Source organism: Populus trichocarpa, chromosome 1 (assembly GCF_000002775.5).
Source record: "Populus trichocarpa isolate Nisqually-1 chromosome 1, P.trichocarpa_v4.1, whole genome shotgun sequence".
Taxonomy (NCBI): domain Eukaryota; kingdom Viridiplantae; phylum Streptophyta; class Magnoliopsida; order Malpighiales; family Salicaceae; genus Populus; species Populus trichocarpa.
Window position 1 is genome coordinate 28,710,304 of NC_037285.2, and position 19,797 is coordinate 28,730,100.

A 19,797-nucleotide genomic window follows, 5' to 3' on the forward strand; every position below is an offset into this window, starting at 1 on the left:
AACCCCCAATGACAACTTAATGATTGATTAGCACAACCTCCACGCAATGGAACGCACCAATGAGAATGGATTGGGTGTCTTCATGCCATCCACCTTATAATAACTATTACTACTTCGGCGCAGAAGCAATCACCCATCCAGCTGTTGCCCATCATTTCTTGCGCTCCTGAGCCTCTCACTCCACGGGGCCTGTTTAGCACCGACCGTATTACTAATTATATTTAAAATGAAAATATATTAAAATAATTATTATTTTAAATTATTTTTAATACCATCAAATTAAAAACATTAATTTAAAATAAAAAAATAATGTTTTTTGAAAACCGTATTTTCAACACAGTAACAAACATTTACTGTATCATATCCCACCGACGGTCCAACACTACCTTCCATATCACTCTTCTACCAACATCGATAAAGGCGAAAAGAAATCAAATGGTGTACGTACGTATGTTCACGGCTCATAAAAAGAAATTATTTCGGTTTACACAAACAAAATTAAAATAATAAAATAATATTTTTCAAAATATTGTAATTTTTTTAATAATTTAATTTTTAAAAAGTATTTTAAAAATATATCAATATAATTTTATTTTATTTTACTTCAACATATTAAAAACACTAAAAAACACTAATTAAATTTTCTTTTTTTAAAAATAAAATTCTCACAGGTGGATAGAGAACAGTGCCATAGTAAATAGCTTCTGAAAAGATAACATTGTTAGCTATAGCTTTGATCAACCCTTCCCTACAAAACAAGGCAGAAAACAGGACCCAAAAACAAAAACAAAAATAAAAGAAAGAATCTAAATAATATAAGTGAGGCGATGTTAGTAATTCGAAGGAAAGGAAGGGATAGAACTGTATAAAGGCTTGGAACATAACAGCTCCCATTCTCTTCCTTTATTCCTCAGAAGGGGTTGAAGCTACACAGTAATCCACAACCACCAAGTGCTACAGAACCCAGGAACAATGCAACAGAGAAGGTACAGCAGACTATGCCTTCTTTCCCTCTCATTCTCTTGTCTTCTTCTTCTTCTTCCATCTTTCTTAGGACCTGTCGATGCTTACAAGAACTACACGGTGGGTGACTCCTTGGGCTGGTACGACGCCACTGTCAAGTCTAATGTCAATTACCAAAAATGGGCTGATGGCAAGAACTTCAGCTTGGGAGATTTCCTCAGTAAGTCCTTAATTAATTAACATGTTTTGGAACTTGAACTTCCCGAAAATTGCATTTTTCTGCTTATAGTTCGTCTCTTCCTGCTTTCTTCTTATGGTTTGTGGTCACTCCTCGCGTCTTACTCGTTGTTTTATTTTTAGTTTCTTCTTTAAGTGATGCCCCAATTCAGCGAGCTCTGAGTAAATTTACTCAAAAGAGGGAATTTGTCCCGAGTCTCAACCATTATAAAGAAATCTTAATAAATCTCAAAGTATATATCTCCTTTTGGATCTGCAATTATTATTTCTTTTTTGCGTAAATACATATCTGTTTCATAACTGAATCCACAGTGAAAATTAGGAGATCACATTGGATTGGATTAAATTCTTTGTGCTAAACTTGACAACATCGAACTCTTCCATATATTCCTGATCCTGTGTTACCTTGTCTAAGTCTTAATTTTCTTTTTGAAGTCGTACTTTAATAAAGTTATGATGAACCCATGATTTAGGTGGCGCCATAGGTTAGGAAAAACATTAAAATATGCTACATCTCCCTTAGTTTACTTTCTTGATCCAAGACAGTTAGTTGAATTCACATGGGATAGATACATCATTTAGCATGTTCTATCCACCTTGCTTATACTTCGCCGTTTTGTTTTCTTGAAATCATGAGGGAGTGAAAATGTAGCCAAGATTTCCAGCCCAAGCCCATGTCTTGAGGTGAATGGAATTGCGTGCATGATCACAAGATGATGCTTTGCCAAGATAAGCATAGATCCTGCATAGATGTGAGTGGAAAAGCTAGGGTTAAAAAAAGAATATAAGATGCATTTAACAACTGGATTTAGTAAGTTTAAAGTACATGGTTATGAGATGATGCTTTACCAAGATGAGCATAGACGTGAGGGGGAAAAGCTAGGGTTAAAAAAAGAAGCATCAACAGAAGTATTCTGATAAAGTTATCGATTGGTACATGGGTTTTCCATGATCCCAAGCCTTCTTTCTCACATGTCGCCAAAAGAACCGCCGACTAATACTCTTATCACAATTAACCCTTTATTCTTTGAGTCAAGCATGAAGCAATGATCGAGAGAGAGAGAGATGGAGATGGAGCCTGGAGGTATCCCAAGCCTTCTCTCTCACATGTCGCCAAAAGAACCGCCGACTAATACTCTTATCACAATTAACCCTTTATTCTTTGAGTCAAGCATGAAGCAATGATCGAGAGAGAGAGAGATGGAGATGGAGCCTGGAGGTACGGTCTTCACATGGGAACGATGGTCTAATTGGATTTGGTAATCAGGAGAGAATGGTGAGCAAAAGGGCCGTCCCATGTGCACAGGCTGTGGTAAGGATATCGCTGACTGACATGCTTATCAGTTACATTAAGACAACAACCGACACTTTCTTTCTACCTGGCCAGATATGATTGGGTTTCTCGTAGAAAATATTAGGACGAGAAACTATCTGCGAGGTTTTCTTGAAATTCCCACCATTAGGATATTCTCCACCTGCCATGCCTTAAAAATTCTCAGTAATGAACAGTTAACATCCATCCTATCTTCTTTTGAAATATAAATCCGAAAACAACAGACATCCCTGTACTAGTATTTAGTTTTGTTAGTATAGAAATGGATTAAAATGATTTTTTTTAATTTTTTAAAATTTATTTTTAATATCAAAATATTAAAAAAACTTATAAATACCAACAAAATTAATTTAAAATTAAGAAAAATAATAATTAAAAAAAAAACATGATTGAACTACCATGCTAAATAAGATCATAGTATCTTTGACATAGACTAAACAAGAATCTATTGATGTTAGCATTTTGCCCCTGCCAACACTCAAACTACTCAATGTTGATTTGAGATTTTCTCGTATATTTTGGATATGATCATTATCGAATGGAATTATTTTCTTTTTTACAATATTAATTAATTTCCTTAGATGGCCACATTATAAGATATTGGTGTTAATCGTGTTGTGTACATGGGTGCTGTTTATGCTGATGCAGTTTTCAACACGGATAGCAATCATTCAGTGGTTCAAACATACAATTTCACCACATTCAAGTCGTGCGATTATGACAATTCTGAAGGAAATGAAACCGTGGAATGGTCGTCCACCAATCCATCCAACACTCTCACACAGGCAGTCACAGTGGCAGTTCCTCTAGTCAAGGAAGGGCCGACATTTTTCTTCTCTGGGTACTACGACGGGGAGCAATGTCAGAATGGCCAGCATTTCAAAATAACCGTGTCTCATGGAAAAGGGCTACCGGATAGCCTGAAAGATCCATCCGATCAGGCCCCGGCTCCAAATGCTGCCGATTATGGCTCGACACCGGATACAGTTGTGCCCTTTGACTTCAATAACCCTCACGATCAAGACACTGATGTTAAGAAGGATTCTGGATCTATTTCGTTGTATGTGAAGAATTTAGACATGAAACTGAATGGGATTTTGCTTTCGTTAGGGATTCTCTACATGTTTTGATGAGTTGCTTTTATTTTTTTTTCTTCCCAAGATCTCTTAATTCATAGATGTGACGGGTTTGTATCTATAGAAAGAAGCTCTTGATTTCTTGTAAAATAGAGTATTCATATGGTATGAAGTGATGCTTTATGTGTTCATAAACGGTTGTTCTAGACAGACAGACCGTGTAGACGATCATTATCAGTAAATAGACACCATAACGTTATGGTTTCTGGAGAAAAAAAAAGCAATAAATTATTATTTATTCTTTTCTTTTGTAGGAACTCGAAACCTCCAAGTTCCCAAGTTTGGTAGCCTCGGATACGCAATCAAGAATAGTGAATCACTTGCCGGTGCCATAGCTTAGGCACCATAACGTTAAAAATGATACAGAAATCATCTGACTAAGATCACCATGAAATCCACCTTAAAGAACTGTATAACATTGAAGAACATGTTATTGATTGCCGAACACTTCCCATGAATCATGATACATACAAGAGGCCTCTGACTCAGAATTGGAACTCGAGGAAGGTGGACGGTCCACGTGCATGTTAGAGCAAGACAAAAGGTTTTTTTTCTTAACAAAAAAGAACCTTTTTTTAGGCGATGTAGTTGACTAACACAACTAGTTAGAAAAGTGATGGAAAACTAAAGAGTAACTTAAATAATAAAGATAGAAAAAATTATTAGCAGTTTGCATATAAAAGAAAAAAAATTATTAGCAGTTTGCATATAAAAGAAACAAATATTTTAAACTAAAACCGCATGTAAAATTATTAATAGTTTTAACTAAACATGTATTTTTCAAAACTTATTTTTTAAAAAATGCAACTAAAAGTCTTTTTTAAACTTATTTTTTTTTAAATTACAACCACAAAAGCGAACTAAGTAGATTGTGTTGTTGGATTTCTTACCTTGATATTGTGAAATTGGTTTAACGTGCAAGCCTCCACTGTTCCATTTGCAGCACTTGGTTACAGAGGAATGAGACTGAAACATTTACAAGGTGGGATCTGTGCAAATCTCTTGTGAAAGAATTTCTTAGATTTCTAATAGAATTGGTGCCAGGCTGCCACCAAAACCAATTGGAGTAAACATCTTCTTGTCTTCACCTTGAGATGAGTAGGCAATTATTCACTAGAAAGCACTGGCATCAGAAAAAGCCAGCAAGCCTCTACCACTGCAATGGTCGGCGGATGACAAATCAGCAGTAGGGATAAATAATAGCAAGTCTAACGCACAGTATAATAATGTTATGTACAGAAAAGGCAAATGATATTGAAAAACAGTACTAAACAGCATGATTAGTCAATTTACTGAAGTTTCTCGTGGACTGAAGATAAAAAAGAAATACAAAGACAAGGATCATTTGGAAAATCATTCGATGATACAAGCTTAGGTGCATTGTCACAACTGGTCTATGGAACTTCACATAAGTACTATTTGATGAATTGACGACTTCCAGCTTTTTGCAGAACATTTTGTCTTCAGCAAGTCATGTGGATTCAGATGACAACACAGTCATACTAAGGCAGCAACCCCAGCTTAAAACATTTACAAGGTTTCGAACAAAGGAAAAGGGAAAAGGGAAAGACCAGAGGCATTGAAATGTGTACAGCATAAATAGTATACGAGGAACCATAAGTTAACTGTACTAGGAACAGAAACCATCCACATGACACTTTGCTCCAACTCTTGAATATACCTTAGTATCATATAAACTCATATACCATAAACTTAAGATTTATAGATGAAAGTTCCAGTCGCTGCTGGGAATAACAAATTGTTAATAAATTAGTAATTACTGTATCCTTTCAATTTGAATATCGATATAATTAAAGGTGCAAACTCTAAACACTGTGGCTTTAAGACCAGTCACCAATTCAATGATTATTATGACACTAACAGGTACTATTTTGTAGCACAGAAACATATGACTGCCTAGGTAATGGGTTCTAGGACCAATTAAAAATCGTCAAGAAAGGTACATCAGAAAGAGAGTAGCACTAAAAGCATACCGTTATCAACTTAAAGACGGGTAGAGAACCTCCACCGCATATCCCAGCTTGAGCTAACTTCTGAACTCAGTACTCTCCGTCACAATGTAAAACCCTGGCTTCTCTATGCATAACTACTTGCGTGTTCGTTTGAAATCCTTATGACCGGCTAGGTTTGACATTGATGCATTCATCTCTTCCAAAAGGGTCATTGCCAATTCCACCTTACCCATCTTCTTCAAACTGGCAATTAACGATCGATATATATAAATAGATGGGCGGATCTGCTTTGTCTTCATCTCATTGAAGAGTCTCAATGATTCCTCAATGTTTCCAGATTGGCCAAAGCTCCCAATCAATGCAGTATATGTAAGCAAATCTGGTTCAATTCCACTCTCAACCATGTCCCGGGAATACACCGAACACAAATCCAATCTTCCTACCTTCCATAACTGATTTAGCAAAGTATTGTAAGAAATAAAATCTGGGAGAATTCCTGCTTCCTTCATGGAGGCAAACTCACAGAGCATTTCATCAATCCGACCTGCATGACCTAAAAGATCCAAAACAGTATTATACGTGACCAAATCCGGCTTACATTTCAGATTCTCCATCTGCTTAAATATCAGAAGGGCTTTGTCAAACTGCCCACATTCAGCAAAGGCAAAGATAATTCTATTTACAACCATCATGCTACTCGGGAATGTCATTTCAGAAACTTCTTTGACAAGTCTCAGTAGCTGGACATCATCATTTGTCTTCACAAAACCCCTGGCAAGTTTCAGATACGAAGTCGAAGGCAAAGACTGACAAGACACAATCAAATCCTTAAAAACCTGGGACAAAATCGCAATATCATTTTTTTCACTAGCTGCCACCAAAATGATATTATAAGCACTAGGGCCAAGGAAAATGTTTTTATCACATAATGATTGCAGCAGTCTAACCGCAGTGAAAAGGTTTCCAGCTTTACACAAGTTATGGACATAAGCAGTTCCGATTTTTCTGGTGGCAGATTCTGGGGCATTTTCAACAGCATTAAGCATTTGATTCAAGTTATCATCTTTGACCTCCCCTTCATCAAAAGACACCCGTGTTGTGAGTCGTTTGCAATGATCAATGACTTCAGTTATAGTAGCTAAGTGGGGTGAAATCTGAGAACCAACAAGGATGGATATGATACGATTCTGCATTAGAGATAAATCAATACCAACCACATTTTTTACTAAAAAAACTAAACCAAAAATATAAAAAGAAAGAAGAAAAAGAAACCCTCCAAAATCTAATTTGCAAACTACAAGCATTTAAACCATGTCAGAAATGCAAAGTTTTAACTACAAAACCAATTTCATGTTATTTCAGCTTTATCTTGAAAAAGAAAAAAGAAAAGAGAAAACTCATTTAGAGTGGAGGTGACTCGGTCACCATTGACCTCACATGACTAAAAAATCCCACTTTTCTCAGGTGCCAAACACCAGAAAAAGAAAATTATTAAAAAAAAAAGAGAGAACCCACCAACAAGAATAATAACGGTAATGAAATGGGAAGTCAAAGTTACCTTTCGAGGAGAGAACTGAACTTTATGAAGATGTGAAAGGAGGCTGCTTGATAGAGAGAAGGATCTCGCTACCACATTTACAAAATTTCTCATTGCAATCTGTTTGAAATCGGGCTTCTTATTGCCGCCGGGATTGAATGCGATTACTTTTAAGCTTTTTTGCAGCGATTGAATTAACTGTGGATCGTCTTGGGCAGGTCGGGTTTGGTGACTGAGAGAGGGTATAACATATAGTGAGCTGGGGAGGGTTTAAGTAATTTATTCCTCTCTTTCTCCGAGTTTTTTTTTGTGTGAAAATTACCGACCCTTCCAAGTTTCAAAAATTACACTTTACGTGTTTATAATGCTTATAACACTTTATATGCTTGAGCGCGCGAAAAATTAGTCAACAAAGAGTTTTAAAAAATTATAATTGAGCCCTCTCCTCTACTTTCTCCTTTGTAGTAAACAGAATGCTACCAAGAGCTCAACGTCCTTAGAGGATCTTCATCATTGAAGGCCTGAGCACTAACCTATAAAATTAAACGGATCATGTAACAACCAACTTCTATAAGAACATATGAATAAAGCCTTGTAAAGTAAGAAAATCATGTTTACAAATGACAAGCTGATATTTCAAGTACCTTCCAGAGAGAACCAGCATAAAAGAATTATGGAGAGTGCTTGACTTGGCCATCACTGAGCCTGTGCACATCCTTAAATTCAACCCCTTGTTAATTCAGCAGAAGATATGTAAGAAGTTGTTCCACAAAGCAGTCATCACAAATTAAATGAAAAGGCCAAGGGAGAAAATGAGAGTCAAATCAGAGGTGGGATTGTAGCACAAATATCAACCCAAACGGTATGGTTGGGTTCTGATTGGAGATAAAGAGAGATGGCAGCTGGTAAAAATATCAAACATGTTCTGTGCAAAAACGCAAAACACTGATAAAGGGAAAGAACAAGCGACAGAAATTAAAAGGATAGCTAAGAACAAATATAAATGGACAGAAAAGGATAGATATTGTTAAGAAACCCGTCGATTGAGAAGAGCAGAGCGAACCTAAAATTTTTCCATTGGGTTTCTATTCGAATTCAAATATAAGATGAAGGGCTTGCATGGCTTTTGTGGCGCTGGTTGTCTAGTGCTTGTGCTGGATATGCAGCGAAGAAGACAGCAGTGCAAACAGGTTTTCAGCGGAGGAGGAGCTGATGAAGGCTGGGCTTACACCGAGCCACTCATCAACTTCAACTACAGCGATGTCGTATAGAAATATTATGAATTCAAATGAATAAGGTATTTTCTTTTTCTATAATTGAACATATAATTTTTCTGTGAGTTCATAAATTAAAGAACTGGAGATTGAGATAAATTTGGTTATTTAATTTAATTCATATAATAATATTTGGTTATATATTTATATTCCTTGATCATTGTCAATCCATTGCACAGCAATCCAGAATAGAATGAACAGATAATTTTTTTCATTTTTTTTCAAAATGAAATTTCATGAAATAAGAAAGAAATGAAATTAATTTGATAATATATTTCAAAATTAATGTAGTTATTATTATTATTATCATTTCATTTCATATGAATTCAATCATAAAATATCGTTTATATGTTTTTCATTTGAAAGTTTCAATGTATATCGGGCTTATTTTTTTTATTTCGTTTTAAATTTAATAAAATAAAATATCAATAATAAATATTTGAAAATTAATATTTTTAAAAAATATTATGAGTAAATAAGTTTGTGAAAATATATCATGACTTCAAAAATATTTTGTAATTTGTCAAAAAAAAAAATTCTGGATGTAAAAGCTTTTATAATTTATGGTTTAATATGTAATGATTTATTCTATTTAAGCCTATTAATGTATTTCTATAGTTTGGATTTTTTAAAAAAAATTAATTGGATTTAATAAAAAGAGTTTTTTTTTTTTTTTTTTTGAAGAGACCATAACAACACTTGGATTCTATTGCTAATTGAAAAATTAAGCAATATATCTTTATTGATAATATTGGATAAAAAACAAAACATACAGACAGTGTCTCAAACCCAGTCATAATTAGGTTTGGTAGCGTGCCAAGCTGAGCCTTAGGTGAACTTAAATCTATCATGACTCGTTAATTTTTTTTATTTTTTTAGCGAAATAAAATAAGTGAAATACATCTCATAATACAACTCAAAATATCATAAAGATAAAGTTATTTTTAGCCATTTTTCTCCACAAAATAACAAAACTCATGGGTTATAAATGTACCATGAGACATTCGGAACAAAAGTTTATAATTTTCATTATTTAATGTATATATATTTTCAAAGCATCTCTCTTTAGAATATTATTGAATTTTATCTTTATAAAAATATATTTATTTAAGCATCAGAGAGTCCTTACCTCCATAAAAAATACTCTTTTATAGGTATTAGCCACAAGCTATCTTGACCTACCAAGCACCAGATACAAGCTATCAACCATCTTGACTATAAAAAATGGTTGAAATTGCTATGAACAATTAATTAACCAACTATACATTAAGTTTAATATTTGTTTGGTGAAAAGTAGTTTTTATTTGGAAGGTGAATTTTAAAAAAATAAATTATTTTTTGATGTTTGATAGTTTTATGGATATTGAATAGGAAAACACATTCCAGTTTTTAGTTACGTCATGAAAAGTAACTTATTAATGCTTTAAAATTTTTTCAAGTTTATTAAAAAAATAAGGAACAAATTTTACAGATAAAAAAAATTAAATGATAATGAAATTGAAAAAAAATTTAATTTCATAAATTATTTCAAATAAAATAAATAACAATCAAAATAGTGGAGACTAGATTTGACAAATAAAAAAGTTGAAAGATGATGAAGTTAAAAAAATATAATTTCATAAATTATTTTAAATAAAATAAATAGCAATCAAAAGAATAATGATCAAATATGATAAATAAACAATTTTAGTTAAAAAAAAAATAAGGAAAAAACAAATAACAATAAAAAAAATAAGGATCAAAATTGATATAAAAATCAAATTAAATTAAATTTTAAGGGATGGGATTTTAAAAAAAAATTAAAAACAAAATATATAGCAATTAAAAGATTGAGGATCAAATTTGATACGGTAAAAAAATAACATGATATTTCTGAATTTTTTATAATTTTTAAAAAGATTTTCCATTTAAAATAAAAGAAAAATAATTTACTGGAAATTAAGTTAATTTTTTTTTAATTAAAAGTATTTTTCATTGATTAATTTTTCTAATAATAAATAAATATAATAAAATTTTAAAAATAATTTTTTAAAAATTAATTTTCATGAAACAATCGAGTCTCGGTATGGAGTTCACTATAGAGAGTTTAGAGTTTCAATATGCTAAAAAAGAATAGATAGAAATGCATTTCTGGGTTGTGAATGAGCTTTCTATGGTCCTTCGCAAAACGTGATGGAAAAAAATGATAGTTGATACTAGAAGGTGATAACTTTCCCCTCCAACTTTTTGGTCACCGGAGAAGACGCACGTGGACAACAGTTTGTCTCGAAAGATGGTGGTTTGCTTTTCTCCTTCAATGTTTTTATTTTTTAGAAAAACCCCCTTGTTCCTTTATTTTTTTAAAAATAATTATTAAAGATTTATTTTTAACTTTGTATTTTAATAAGATTTCGACATACCATGCCATGATCATTTATTTTTTGTCTAAAGAAAATATCCACGAGGGTTCTCTTTTGAATTAAAAAATGAATGCCAGTTACAAATTGGTAATTTGATGGTGGAGAGCGGCACCCTTACCAGTGATATTAATCTATACTCGAGCCTGTTATCCTATATATGTTTTTAAAACAATGTCTAAGTTAATGTTCTATAATAATAATAATAATAATAAAAATATACACGCTACAAAAATGCGTTTGATTTTGTCCAAGTGTTTTTTTTTTTTCAAAAAAATTCTTTTAAATGTTTATAATTTCAACCTCTACCATAGATTTGGATCAGATTTAGATAATTGATTTTAATTAACTTAATTTTCATCATTAAACATGAAAATTACTAAATATAAAAGCAAAAATTGTAAGAACAATATGAGAAATATAAACAAGAGAGAGAAAGAGAGTAAATTATTCTTTTAAATGTTTTACAATCCAACCATGTTTCTCAAAAAAATTATTTTTTTAGTTCTAAATAAATTTTTTCAATAAATTTTGAATTTTAATATGCTAATATCAAAAATAAATTTTTTAAAAAATATATAAAAATATTATTTTAATAAATTTCCAAATAAAAAATACTTTAAAAAACATAAACCAATAATCTCTATTAGTATCTCTGCCAGCTTCTTCTTGTATACACATTCGCACAAGTAAAATATGGAAGCCAGGAAGAGCCTTCCAGTTTTCGCCGTCCTCCTTTTTCTTGTTCTCTTTACCACTTCTAGTAAAATGCTCCTTCTACCCTATGCCGTTTTATTTATTGTTAGCTAAGGTAGAAAGCAGATTATTTACACACAAAAGGATGAAATCACTAAAAACTGATCGACATTCACACATCTAAGTACTTGGATATAAACGTGGAAGTGCGTGTCTCATAGAGAACCTGCACACCCATATTTTAAAAGTTGGTCATTTTCCAGGAAATGCTTGAAAAATTCTAAATTTATAAACACAGTCTGTTACCTAACGTGAAAGTAATGGACTTAAATACATGAAGGTCATGTAAAGATTCTTTCACTGACTCGATTCTTTCTTACTGAGTGCAGGTAGGGAAAAGATGCTGGCAAATGCTGTGAAAAAGATGAATGCAATAACGGATGCGCCGCAAGTATGGCTCAGGCTCTTATGGATATTGCTTCTTTTTAGAAAAGCCAGATGACACTTGTGTCTGCCGTTACCCTTTGCTAATTCCTACTCCTAGTTGCAACACAAGTTTCAGTGTATTTCACTATCCATGTCAAATGGGATGACTAAAGGTAAAAATAAGTAAAGGGAAAAACAAGTAAATCATTACTAATTGTTTTCTGTCATTGCGGGCGCGCTCAGTCTGAATTTTGACACTATTTGAATCCAGATTCCAAATGAAAATAGATCCATGCGTGCTCAACTATCTATCATGGTGAAAGCTGCCTAATGAAATTTACTTGCATCTGAATCCAATCTAAGCAGGGCAGTCATCCCTTTCTTTGAATGTAAGGGATTGGATACAATTAGCTAAAGATAAACCATATCAACAGTTACATGGCGAGTCCCTGCTGATTCAGGTTTACAGTCCCCTTTTTCCTTAATTGACCCAGTTAAAATCCCATCACACAATATCGAATAATGTAATCAAGAGAACCTCCCCCCTTCTCTCAATCTTCATCTAAACATGTTAGTTGCAGTTGATATAACGCATAACTCAAATATTAGAGCTTCATGGAAAGAAATTTGATTCTTCATTTGTCACACAATCTCTTCTCTTATATCAAGAATGGTATACTTGAGAATTGCAAAACAGTTAGCCTGATCAACCAACTGTTCAGCCTGATCAATAAATTGAACATGCATCCTTCCCCGTGCAAAAATCGCAAACTTCAACTAATTACTAACCTACTGTAGCCCTAATTATTCACAAACAAAAGGTGAAGCTAAAACAAGTCCATTTCAACTTCCATACCTCACAACCAAAATCACAGAAAATTAAAATCTGATGATTATTTATTTATCCAGTCATAATTACCAAAAACACACTTGCAATCCTAAAAATCAATAAGCAAAGTTCACCAACTCCACGAAATTAAGCAACACAACAGTCAATTAAACACGGAAACGATACATGAGCACATGCATGGATATATCGATTGCAGAAACAAAGCAGTGTAATAATTCAATAGCATCGATAACAAACCCTAGCAATTCCAAAACAACAAAAAGAGTTTCCATTTTCTTATACTAATCTAATTAACAAGAGTCTACTTATCTTTAGTAGAAACACCATATTTCTCCTGCATCTTAGCAATCTCTTCTTCTTTCTTCTTCTGATCAAACTTCTTATTCATCTTCGCTGGCTGATAATACAGCACAATCAAATACCGATTCGCCACATTGAACCCTGACAAGTGATCCACTGCCGTTTTGGCATCGTATATATCTTCATAAACCACAAAAGCAGTGCCTCTAGTGTCCTTGTTGGTTCCGATCCGGATTTGACGAATCGCTCCGTATTTGCCAAATATATCGTACATCTCTTCGCTGGATATGTTGAATGGAAGATTACGGACGTAGAGGACGCGGTTCACCTCAGGTGGAAGACGGGTGTTGCCTTTGCGGAGGCTGATTGTTTGCGCCATTAGTGTGGTATTGTTTGGGTGCTGAGAAAGCGAGGCAAGGTTTTTGGGGTTTTCTTTCTAATCTGTGTGTGAGAGGGGGACTTCTAAAGGGAGAGGGGGAAATCACCTTCCATATATTGAGGGGCGGTGTAGGCGTGGTGTCGGCTTTACAACGGGTGTTATGAAGCCACGAACGAATTGTCGTTCGGTATCCAAGAATGTCGAAAAAAATCCGTGTTTTTTTTTCCATAATAATTTAATTATGATTCGTTTTCTTATAGTGAATTTTTAATTTCTTATAGAAAAATAATTCATAATTCATAATTCGTTAAAGAAAAGGTTACATCGAGGAATTTTTCGAAACAACATTTGAAATAATGCCACGACGACTAGTCATGTTTTCTTCCCTCTTTATATATATTCCTTATTAGTTAATTTATACCATAACTTAGAATTTTAAAGCGCACCTAAAGTAGTTAGTGTCATTTTATTAGTTAATTTATATCATAACTTAGAAAAAAAATGATATATATAACATTAGAGTAAAATAGAGATGAAGGGTGGAATTGAAGGGTTTTATAGAGGTTTTTGGAAAAGTCATGTTAAAACGATCCCTCCAAAATAGAAATGTTACACTTTAGCCCCCTAGGGACCAAAGTATGTGTTGTTCCTATCCTTTTAGGCACAGTTGGAAATTACGTACTAAACATTGTTTCATGAAAACTTAGAATTTTTTTGTTTTAATTTTTTTTTGTGTTTTCGAATTTTTTATATGCTAATATTAAAAATAATTTTTTTAAAATAAAAAAATTATTATTTGATATAATTCTAAAAAAAAAAAGGGCTTTAAAAAAACCCAATACTATGCACTCCGAAGACATTCAAATCTAATCTGTCCCAATCAGTGTCAGCCAAACTAGACTAGTCAACATTTGTGATTGTAATTTTAATCGAATCAAAACTTTCCAAAATAAAAACATAACCTCAGTAAACGAATGATTTGTCATTCCAGCTAAAATAACGGCTTGTCTCTCATTAATCGTTTGTCAAGTGAATGGCAGGAATTGAATTTGGAAGTTCATCCCCACATCCAGTTCTTCTTCTTCTTCTTTTTCTGTTGTAGTTGGCCGCTGGTCAAGGATAACCATTCACTAAAAAGTAAAAAGTAAAAAGTAAGGGCTGTATTGTATTCATCATCACTGATGATTCTTCAGTAATAGAACCACATTCTAAATTTGGCTCTTGTTTTTTCTACTCTCGAGTTTTCAACTGCCATTGTCTAATTTAATCTGTGTTATGCTACTTGAAAAGAAGAAGATGCCATTCTTGTGGCAGGAAACAGGTTGGCACCATCATTGATTCTTTCCATCCAGCAGTAAAATAGGGCATCAACCCTAAATTTCACTTAAAAATAGACTTGTACCATATACATACCGATAGCCTCATTCACAATATTACTCCCACCCCCCATCATGGAAAGGAGGAGGGTAAGTTCACGGCTTCAAGAGTTCAAGGAGACAATCTGGTTTCGAATTTCCTGTGTGTTTTGATTTTGATGTTGGTATTTTCCAACAAGAATTCTCGTAAACTATCAGGAGTGTTGTTATCAGCGTTAGAGATAGATAGATGGGAACTGGAGAAAAGCTTTTCTTGTTTTTGATATCCAAGATCAAAAGAGCATGCATGCATTTATACTAGCTATTATCCCCGGCTTTTATTTTTGTAAACGGGGATCCTTGATCTTGTTTTGATTAATATGCGTTAATGACCAAGGGGGTATTCACCAAAACAAGATCAGAACGGAAGCTGAATGCCTCCTCAAATTTACTTAACATTAACAACGATTAATTACAAGTATATCTAGTTAAATTATGTTTAAATCTCATGCAAACTGTGCAAGCTTCTGCGGCAAGATATTGATGGCTACGACTTCATTTTGTTACAGAAAAATGGAGGGCTCTCTGTTCCTCAATTTGGAGGGTGGAACTCCAAGAACCCAGTTCCTACAGACTATTCCGTGGTGTTCACACAAGCTCGTGCTAACAGGAGGCAACATAAGTCCGATGTCAGGCACGCCAGCCTTGGAAATGAAAGGGAATTGCTTGCTGCTGCTAACCAACAAGAAGACTCTGTCATGGTGAGTCTACAGTTTTCTTTATCTTATTTATACAGTTTAACAAAGGGATTATTTTGCCTGCTTGATTGAATCCTGCACTTCCCCATTTGTTGCCATGCTCACCTTGTAATGGTCCATATCCCCTGGTCATTGGTAAACGCATATGGATCATTGCATGGCAGAGAATGACCTAACATGGGAAGGCTATATACATCACTTGTGGAGAAAAAAGAATGAGGGTAACAGTAGGAGGGAGGTGAAGTACAAAAAAAAATAAATAAATAAAAATCATAATACTGCTACATTCTGCTTTCTAATTCTTCTCCATATGTATTGCCGTGCAGAAGCGAAAGAAGTTCTTGACCTACATTAATTGCTGTATTAGGCCTTGATTTCCTAAGAACCCACGGTTCATCAACTCTCCTGTAATTTTCAAGTATTTAAATATTAATTTATAGTTTGTAAATCTATAGCACATTCATATATTCAAAAAGTAACATGATATGAATGATACTTGGATTACAATACTTTCAATTCATGTATTTTTACTAGTGTAGGGATAATTTTAGAGACTCAAAAGATAAATATATAATTAAAAAATTATACATACACTTGAGATAATTAAATGAACACATTAAATTTAGATTTGAAAATTAATTCCAACACCCTCTCTTAATTTTGAAAATTTTGCATTTCTTGAAATTTAAAAATATTTTAAAAAATCATTTTGTTGTAGACGATCCTCCTTTCTCATCTCTTGTTTTTATTTTTTTTTTATTTTCAGATAGCCACATTACTACCATAATTGTTTGGATCTTCCATCTTCACCTTGAAAAGATTTTTCTTGTATTTTTGTCTTAGTCACTCTTTTCATCATGGTTAGCTAATAGCATCTCATTGCTATCTTTTCATCAAGCTTTTCTTCATCACCTCATAGTCATTTCTCTTCTTTTGATATCATCACCGCATTTTTCTAGCTACTAGCTTTTCTGTGAAAAGTCTTTTTTTTTAAGATTTAGCTCTTCAAACGACTTTTGTGTATTTGGCCAACTCTTTATTAGGCTACTAGTTGCTTCTTCACCATGGCTCATTTGCTATTTTCCTCTTTTTTAGGAAGTTTTTTTTTAGAAAGTTCTATCCCTTCTTTTTTTCATGTGTGATTTCTTTTATACCACACACTCTCTTATACAAGGACTTGTCAACTTGTACTGAGCCTCTCTCTTAAACTTCTTTTATATCTCTTGTTGGACTTTATAGTTTGGATCTCTCTCTTTTTTGTCACTTCTTCATTTACTCACTCTTGTTCCATTGCCTATTTACTTTCATGATTTTTTCTTTCTTTAACGTATATGCTCTATTGAATCTTTTAAACACCCCCTACTAGATTGAACTAACTTTGATACCTTCTTGTTGAAAATAATTAAAGAGAAAAAGTAGGTAGGAAGGGAAGCATGGTGAGAGACCATTCTCGCATCGTATCATATCATATCATATCATTCTTTTAAGAGAGGAAGTCCCTCTGGACTTGGACTTAGATTACTATAACTCTTTCAGTACATGGTTTTATACTAGTCCAAGGATAATTTTAGATACTTAATAAGATAACAACATCATTGATACCTATACATTCACCTAGAAGAATGAAAGGAAACTTCAAATTTAGACTTAAAAATTAATTGCAACACTCCCTTTTAATTTTTAAAATCTCACATCTCATGAATTTGAAACTATGTTGGGAAAGCTTGCAAATTGTAAATTAGTTCTTCTTCTCATTATAACCATTTCCCATGGCCTTCATCTTGTGAATTTCTTGGATATTTATTTTAATCATTTTCTATCATCATGGATAATGACACCTCATTGTCATCTCTTCAATCTTCTTTTCATTATTAATTATCTTTGATAGAATATGGCTCTTCTAAGCTATATGATGTTGCTGCCAATTTCTTTATCACAACTCTTTGCTTATATCCTTTTATTTTTTATTTTTTAGAAGAGCTCTCTTCCTTTCTCTATACGTGATTCTTATTATACCATCTCATCTTTTATGCAAGGACTTGTCAACTTGCACTTAGCTTATCTTGGCTTTCTATATTGTTAAGCTCTACCATCTTGCATTTCTATTTTCTTCTTATTTGAATGTTAGTTGTTTATTAATTCACTCTTGGGATTTTTCCCTTACTTCTATACACATGCTCTAATTCTCTTAAACGCTCTATGATATCATTTTGTTGAAAAAACAATAGTGTATAAAGGGAAGTATGATGAAACATATTTCATCCATTTGATATAACTCTCACCTTTTGTTGTATGCCTTTGTTATTATGTAAGACTTTCTATCTTGCATATGTTTTTTATATAAAAAAAACAATAGAATATCAAGAGATTACAACTACATTAAAAGTAGTGATATGACATATATTGATAGACAAGGTTGTTAAAAATATTTTTTTGACACGACATGAAAATGCAATATAAATTCCGATTATAAAAGCATAAGTAATTTTTTTTAACTAATTATATGGACAATTTCAGCCAAGTAGTAAATAACAATATAACAAAATTATGAAAAAAAGTAAAATAAACAATACAAAAATTCAAGCACCTTAAAATACATAGTTCAAATAAAAATTCATAAATGATTTAACGTAAAAATCCTTTACAATACAATTATGCTCATAGAATTCCATTAACTAACAATCAACAAGCCTAAAACATGTGAACTAAAACCAACATTATTGCCTTCATCTTCCTTGTTATTCATAAGACATTCATCAAGATTATTATCATCTAGATGATGATTAATGTTATTATTAGTTTCAATACCAATATTCTGAACATTAGTGCTATTATTAGTACCAACATCAATATTGTTAATAATATTTAACCCAAAATTCCTTGAATTCTCTTATTAGGTTCAATTTGAATATCTAAATCATCTAAGTACCATGACTTTTCATTTCAACATCATTAAAAAAAATTTCTTCATCACTAGTGACGAATCAGTCACGCAACCTAGGATTGAGATTCTAAAATCTGATCCTCCAAACACTAATGTCATCGAACCATTTGCTCCAATTACGATGAACAATTTTGATGGATTTGATCTTTTTGATGCATTCTTTTCTAGTTCTAATCTGGTTTTTTCATAACCAACTTAAAGTCCTATTAATGATGGCAATCTTAACAAATTGGATGGGAATTCTTTGGCAAGCTCTAATCCTCCATAAAAGAAGGAGGGTTTCCAGGTGAAGTTTGGAACATGGGCAGGTTCACTTAATCATGGACTAATTGATCTTAATACATCTCACTATTTTGAATTTTGAACTACGTATAGTAGTACTCTTGCTTTATAATGCACATAAAGACATAAGAAATAAAAAGATGAGGAAAAATATATATGGAAATAAAGAATCAAAGAGAGTCTATAAAGCTTTTATTATAACAAAAGATAAATGGTGTTGGGGGGGGATCACTATAGATTAAGAGATATTTTACTGTGAATTGTAATAGTAGTTTCACTTTTAATTTCTCGTCTTTTTGCGAGCAGATAAACGTTTCCTTGGCTTTCTTCCACAAGGATATTCAGGTTTTTTTTTAATTTCAGAGTATAAGCAAATAACGATTTTAGCATCAGAAAAGACAAAAAAAAAGCTTTGCCTTTGGGGGTATTTTGGTATTTTTACATTAGTATTTTGTGTAATTAAGAGGACCCTGAGGGGCATCTTAGTATTTTCATGTTGTATTTTGTATTTTTAAATTAAAAAGCTGCTGATGTGTGTTCCACACGCCTAAACAAGTGGGCGGTGCCTGTGCCATTAAGGAGGCGCGTGAGCCACTTCCTGGTGGCCTAATCTGGCCATCCATCGTATCACTAGATGCGTAGCCGTGCCCTCTTGCACATGGAGTGACGCATGTGGACATGTCATAGTTGGATTGCCGCTGATGATCGATTATTTGAGTTTTTTCTTAATTTCTTTTCTCTCTCCTGACAACTAAAATGCACTATTGTCCTCTCTTTGCTTGTTGTTTGCTTGAGTCTGACATGAGTTTCCAGACCCAAGCGCCTTGGATATGGAAACCATGTGTGATGCCAAACCTAGGCGCGGGTCATGCATGGTTGATAGACCTAGACGCGCAAGTCTGGCATGGCTGTCGGACCCAAGACGCGTGGGTCTATCATCCTATATATATATATATAT

The 19,797-nt window shown here is 33.2% G+C and overlaps 4 protein-coding genes across 7 annotated transcripts; 2 read left to right on the plus strand and 2 right to left on the minus strand.

Annotated features, from left to right (window-relative positions):
* Positions 1-972: 972 nt before the first annotated feature.
* On the plus strand, positions 973-3,804 carry LOC7480108 (blue copper protein 1b). Its single transcript, XM_024606537.2, has 2 exons — positions 973-1,183; positions 3,182-3,804. Exons 1-2 carry the CDS (start codon positions 973-975, stop codon positions 3,661-3,663), a joined length of 693 nt encoding a protein of 230 aa, XP_024462305.2. The 3' UTR covers positions 3,664-3,804.
* LOC7480109 (pentatricopeptide repeat-containing protein At1g11900) lies at positions 1,562-8,555 on the minus strand. Of its 4 annotated transcripts, XM_052454696.1 has the most exons (7): positions 8,243-8,553; positions 7,824-7,909; positions 7,201-7,712; positions 5,664-6,829; positions 4,758-4,825; positions 4,560-4,635; positions 1,562-1,942 (listed from the first exon to the last, which is right to left on the minus strand). In XM_052454696.1, the coding sequence occupies exons 3-4, from the start codon at positions 7,291-7,293 to the stop codon at positions 5,777-5,779; spliced, it is 1,146 nt and encodes a 381-aa protein (XP_052310656.1). In that variant the 5' UTR covers positions 7,294-7,712; positions 7,824-7,909; positions 8,243-8,553; the 3' UTR covers positions 1,562-1,942; positions 4,560-4,635; positions 4,758-4,825; positions 5,664-5,776. The 4 variants fall into 4 exon arrangements, with proteins under 4 accessions (XP_052310656.1, XP_052310665.1, XP_052310655.1 ...); XM_052454705.1 differs by lacking the exon at positions 1,562-1,942 and having other exon boundaries at positions 3,965-4,825; positions 5,664-6,478; positions 6,590-6,829; positions 8,243-8,555; XM_052454695.1 differs by lacking the exon at positions 1,562-1,942 and adding an exon at positions 3,965-4,238 and having other exon boundaries at positions 4,560-4,825.
* A 4,392-nt stretch (positions 8,556-12,947) lies between these two features.
* On the minus strand, positions 12,948-13,603 carry LOC7463876 (splicing factor 3B subunit 6-like protein). The gene has a single exon (XM_002299933.4). It carries the CDS (start codon positions 13,498-13,500, stop codon positions 13,123-13,125), a length of 378 nt encoding a protein of 125 aa, XP_002299969.1. The 5' UTR covers positions 13,501-13,603; the 3' UTR covers positions 12,948-13,122.
* Positions 13,604-14,764: 1,161 nt separating this feature from the next.
* On the plus strand, positions 14,765-16,129 carry LOC18095121 (uncharacterized). Its single transcript, XM_006369587.3, has 3 exons — positions 14,765-14,966; positions 15,425-15,616; positions 15,940-16,129. The coding sequence occupies exons 1-3, from the start codon at positions 14,952-14,954 to the stop codon at positions 15,985-15,987; spliced, it is 255 nt and encodes an 84-aa protein (XP_006369649.1). The 5' UTR covers positions 14,765-14,951; the 3' UTR covers positions 15,988-16,129.
* Positions 16,130-19,797: the final 3,668 nt, after the last annotated feature.

What these genes read in the sequence shown, in the direction of transcription:
- LOC18095121 (XM_006369587.3), top strand. An exon ending in AACAAGAAGACTCTGTCATG is followed by an intron (nt 15,617 to 15,939) that starts GTGAGTCTACAG and finishes ATTGCCGTGCAG; the next exon opens with AAGCGAAAGAAGTTCTTGAC.
- LOC7463876 (XM_002299933.4), bottom strand. Translation starts at nt 13,500, where the DNA reads ATGGCGCAAACAATCAGCCTCCGCAAAGGCAACACCCGTCTTCCACCT.
- LOC7480109 (XM_052454696.1), bottom strand. Translation starts at nt 7,293, where the DNA reads ATGAGAAATTTTGTAAATGTGGTAGCGAGATCCTTCTCTCTATCAAGC. An exon ending in TTCAGTTCTCTCCTCGAAAG is followed by an intron (nt 6,830 to 7,200) that starts GTAACTTTGACT and finishes TCTCTAATGCAG; the next exon opens with AATCGTATCATATCCATCCT.
- LOC7480108 (XM_024606537.2), top strand. Translation starts at nt 973, where the DNA reads ATGCAACAGAGAAGGTACAGCAGACTATGCCTTCTTTCCCTCTCATTC. An exon ending in CAGCTTGGGAGATTTCCTCA is followed by an intron (nt 1,184 to 3,181) that starts GTAAGTCCTTAA and finishes ATGCTGATGCAG; the next exon opens with TTTTCAACACGGATAGCAAT.